The 4,688-nt window shown below is 39.8% G+C and overlaps 1 protein-coding gene across 1 annotated transcript; it reads right to left on the reverse strand.

Moving 5' to 3' along the window:
• Positions 1-539: 539 nt before the first annotated feature.
• On the reverse strand, positions 540-2,279 carry LOC132166280 (zinc finger CCCH domain-containing protein 20-like). Its single transcript, XM_059577074.2, has one exon. It carries the CDS (start codon positions 2,229-2,231, stop codon positions 1,050-1,052), a length of 1,182 nt encoding a protein of 393 aa, XP_059433057.1. The 5' UTR covers positions 2,232-2,279; the 3' UTR covers positions 540-1,049.
• Between the last annotated feature and the right edge of the window lie 2,409 nt (positions 2,280-4,688).

The raw sequence follows: 4,688 nt of genomic DNA on the forward strand, positions 1-4,688 counted from the left end.
ATGTCATAAGACGACTTACAATGTCAATTACTTAATTCGAAAGATAAAAAAAACTTTTAGAATTATTAATATATTTAATAACCCAAATAACCCTTTTATATATATATATATAAAAAAAATTGTTATGAATAAGTCCTCTTTGAATAAGTCTTATTAGAAAAGGATTTACTTCTCACATGCAGAACTTCAATTCAACCCAGATAGAGAAACTGTGTCCTCTTTTGAATAAGTCTTATTAGAAAAGGATTTACTTCTCACATGCAGAACTTCAATTCAACCCAGATAGAGAAACTGTGTCCCAAAATAATACAACACACATGATCCCAAAATGAAGAACAGATAACAATTGAAAAAACATAGGGGAGACAGATAGCATCAGCAATCTGGCTATTGAGAGGATTTCTCTGCAGATTTTCCCCAACCCAAGAATCAGAATGCAATTTGGAGAAAGATCCATTAATGGCAACCAAGCACAGATCCATCTACAAACAGAGCTCCAGGCACCCAAAAAAAAAAAAAAAAAAAAAAACCAAATTCAATGATGAAAAATATACAATACATTAATAATTGCATTAGGATAAGACCAAATACATGCTAAGAAATAATATTTACAAGGATCAAGATTCAGGATCAGTAAGTAGGATGGTGATAATGAGAAGAAACACAGCAATAATTAACAGAAAGAAAAAGGGAATGATCCACTGCGACCTATACAAAAAAAAAGTCCTTTTTTTTTTTTTAGTGTTTTCGTTGCTTGCTTGCTTAACAATCTTCTAATGTCTTCTGCCGAGTTCTCAGGCCCCCAAAAAAGAGATTCTACTCTTCACCCCCATACCATCTGATAATATTAAATATATACACAGAATCTTCGAGTTGTTGCTTCCAAAATCAAATTCTAGAGCCGTCCTCTCACTTTGCTTCAGACACTATTCACAGTGTGAGAGAAGGAACAAAATAAAGTCACCAAAATAGAATCAAAGATCTTTAGCAAAAGAAATCATCGGGGATTATCTCAACCACCCACGTGTCCCGATTCATTGGGCTGCTGCTCACTTCACCAGCTCTGAGACCCAACCCACATCCGGAGCACCGGTCGACGGGTTCGGGTCGGCCCGACCCAAGGAGTTCTCTTTGCTCAGCTTCTCAAACATCTTAGTACGCAGATCCCGCCCGGACTCGACCCTCTCCATCGCCGGTTCCTCCTCGCAACACTGGTCCCAGATATCATGGTACCCGATTCCAGGACGGGCAGGGGCGGCCCGGGTCGGGGTCGTAGGCACGCTGCAGAAACCGGGTCGGAGGATGGAGCCTCTCGGGGACCCAAACACGGGAGACCCGATTGGAACGTTCCAGGAGGATGGCAAAGACTTGACCTTTCCGAGCTGTAAATTCCGAAGCGAGACCACCATTTCATTGATCGCACTTGAACCCAGTGAACGACTCAGCGACTGGGTCATCGGCGACATAGGCGGAGACTCCGCCGGAGGGGTCGCCGGCGGGGAAACAGACGATGGGGTGGACAGAAAAGGCAGTGTTTTGACACAGGAGGCCTCAAACGCCTGCCTCATCGGCGACCCGTCGTACGACTCGGTTGAGTTCACCGAGCTTCCGACGCTTCTCGGGCTCTGCTGAGGCAAAACCCGGAGCTGCTCCGTCGTGTGAGCAAAGAAACAGACCCTCCGGCGACAGCTCGTCCCGTCCTTGCATGGCTGCGTGCGATAGCGAGCCGGGTGGAGCCAGCACTCGAACACGCCATGCGCAAACTCGCAAGAGTCGCCCTTCTTACAGTTGCCCTTTCGGAAATCGGGGCACGCCGTACCGGAATAGTGATACTTTCTCGGGTCTCTGCGGCGGGCCTTCTCACCTGGGTGGGCGTACGGACACTCGGTCCAGTCATGTGACCTTCCACGTGCGCACCGCCTCACCTTGAACTCAAACATCCGGAAATGGTCGCAAGAGTACGCGTCGACCGGCGCGTCCGACCCCGTTATTTCGGAGTCCGAGTCCATCTCGGGGCTTCCGTTGGAGGGCAAGTAACGCTGGAGCGCGGTTAGGGCTTCCTGGAGATAATAAGGGGAGTACTCCCCGCTGCCGTTGCCATTGCCGTCGGAGTTCGCGGAGAGGGGGGTTAAAGCGTAAGAGGAGTACAAATCGGCCGCTGGATCATCTTGGAGTGTCCACGGAGGGACGTGGACCGTGGGATTCGGACGATGTTGCTCTCCGAGCATCATCTTTGGAGAGGGGGTTTGAGATTGATTGTTTACTGAATCACCGGCAAGGTGGGCACGTTTATAAACTGCTACGGGAGTGGGGCTTAACCGTGGTTGGGTTGGGGTTAACCCTGGTTGGGTTAAAAACATGAGAGCTTAAATTTCCACTGCGGTTAAAATACTCAGAAATTTCCCAGTTACTTGCCTGTTAGATGCAGGCCCAGACAACGGTTTTAGCCATTCCCATGTGGCAACCTTCAAATGCAGATTTCAATTACGTGCCCCCTGTTTGGATCCTACGTGGCTTCGTCTTATTTGAAATTGAAACGTGTACGATGACCGCGGTGTATGGTGATCCTGCCTTTGGACTTTTTTTTTCCAAGCGACGCCCCTAGTCTTACGAGGGCGGTGGAGCGCGTGATAGGCCGATGAGAATTTTTTGAAGCAATGTTGGTCGTATTTTTTGAAGCAAGGAGATTTATGTTGAATTAGTATCTTTCCATTTTATTTTTAACCGAATAATTTATATTTGGAGGGGTATTTGTGTCCTTTCAAAAATAAAAATACAAAAATATCATTTAAATATAATTAAATAAATATTATCAAATTCAAATAAATTATAAATAACTGAAAGAGATCTTATTCTCTTTTATTTTTAATATATTTCGAGTCATTTTATGGTTATTATGGTCACTATATTTGTAAAATGAGAGTTAACTTGACTTTATTGTTAGTTGGTAGTTGTTAGTTAAACAATAAAGATAGATTTAGCTTCGGATGACTGCCATCATTTATTTTCTTCGTCTCCCTCTAGCTCTTAATACCTCTAATAAAAATTATTTTACCCTTTCAAAAAAAAAAAAAAAACCTCTAATAGAAATACGATTCAACCCCTTAAAATTAATTTCTAGTTCTGTCCCCGACTCTAGCCTTTGAGATTCAATAAATTAAAACTCAAATACTCAACTGCCAAATGCATCAAGTTGTGATCACATGCATAACAGTGAATAGAAATATACACATGATCAACAATATTTAATATCGTAACATTTTTATCCCGAACTCGGACTCCGTTTGTTATTGTTTTCTAATTTTTTTGTCTTTAATTTTTTTCAAAAATAAAAATATTAACGAACAATTTAAACACACTAAACGTTTTTTTATGACATGATAAAACACATTAAGAAGAAAAATAAATATTTAGTCAGGATCACCGGCGGCACAGGTGGGACATCCTGTACAGAATTCACTGCATGGATTTGTAAATTTGTAATCTTGGTTTACAATCTAAGACATAGCTTTCTGTCATTAGTCATTTACCCCACCACCTTATCGGCTATACTTACCACTGTCATGTTTTAATTGAACGACAAAACAACCATTCCACTCACCTAATTTTTATAACATTGTCTTCCTCATTATAGGCCAGAAAATCTGAAAATCTGCTCCATAAGCAGTGGGAGAGATAATAATAATTATTATTATATTTTAGTTTAGGGTATTCTTCTTTATGTCAACTTGTTGGAAATTCTAAGGGTCAGCCGGTATTACTTTTAAATGTAATAATAATAGCCCCTTTCTTATTCATATAGGTCATGCTTCCAACCTTTCCATTTCTGGGTTAGACCAAACACGCGAGGAGCCTTCTCGATCGTTAAGGTAACGTGTTTTGGAGAGTGTTTTTTATTTTTAACTTTAAAATATATTTTAATATAATATAAAAGTAAAAAGAATTTTGAATATTTTGTGTTTGTATGGCAAAGCAGAAATAAAAAGCTAAACAAAACTTTGGAAAATGAGTAGTTACTACTAGGAATAGAAGATTCTAGAATAGAATGGTTATTCTTATTCTTTAGTATGATAATAACATACATGCATAAATTGAAATTGAATCAAAATTACGAAAAATGCCAATTTTTTTTTTCACTCATTAAAAAAAAACTTAAAATAAAGACAGCCCCCTCGGCCACCCCGATAAGCCACAGGGGTGGTCCCCCGAGGCGTCTGGGGGTGGTACGACCACCCCCGACCTCTTATGTGGGTAACCGATCACCTCAATGGAGGGTCAAGCCACCCTCTTTATTTTTCATTTTTTGTTAATTTTGTTTTCAGTTTAAAATTAAACAAATTTATATAGGTATTTTAAAAAAATGTATTCCATTCCTTAAGGATTAGCTAAGCCACTCTTTTTTTTTTTTTATAGTTTAAAATTTTAAAAAATAATAATTATATGGGTATTTTTTAAAAATGTACTTCATTACTTAAAGATTAGCTAAGCCACTCATTTTTTAGTGGTTTGGTTAATCCTGTGTGTATGGGATTAGTAGTTTCATGGGAATAAACTATTTCAGGAATAATATGTTACCAAACAAATGAATAGTTATACCTTGAATTAGTTAGTCTATTCTAAGAGTCTATTTCGCAAACAAAACAGGACCTTAATTTTTATCTTTTGTTTTTCTATTCTCAAATCAAATA

The sequence above is a fragment of the Corylus avellana genome, chromosome 11, assembly GCF_965113065.1.
Source record: "Corylus avellana chromosome 11, dhCorAvel1.hap1.2, whole genome shotgun sequence".
NCBI lineage: Eukaryota > Viridiplantae > Streptophyta > Magnoliopsida > Fagales > Betulaceae > Corylus > Corylus avellana.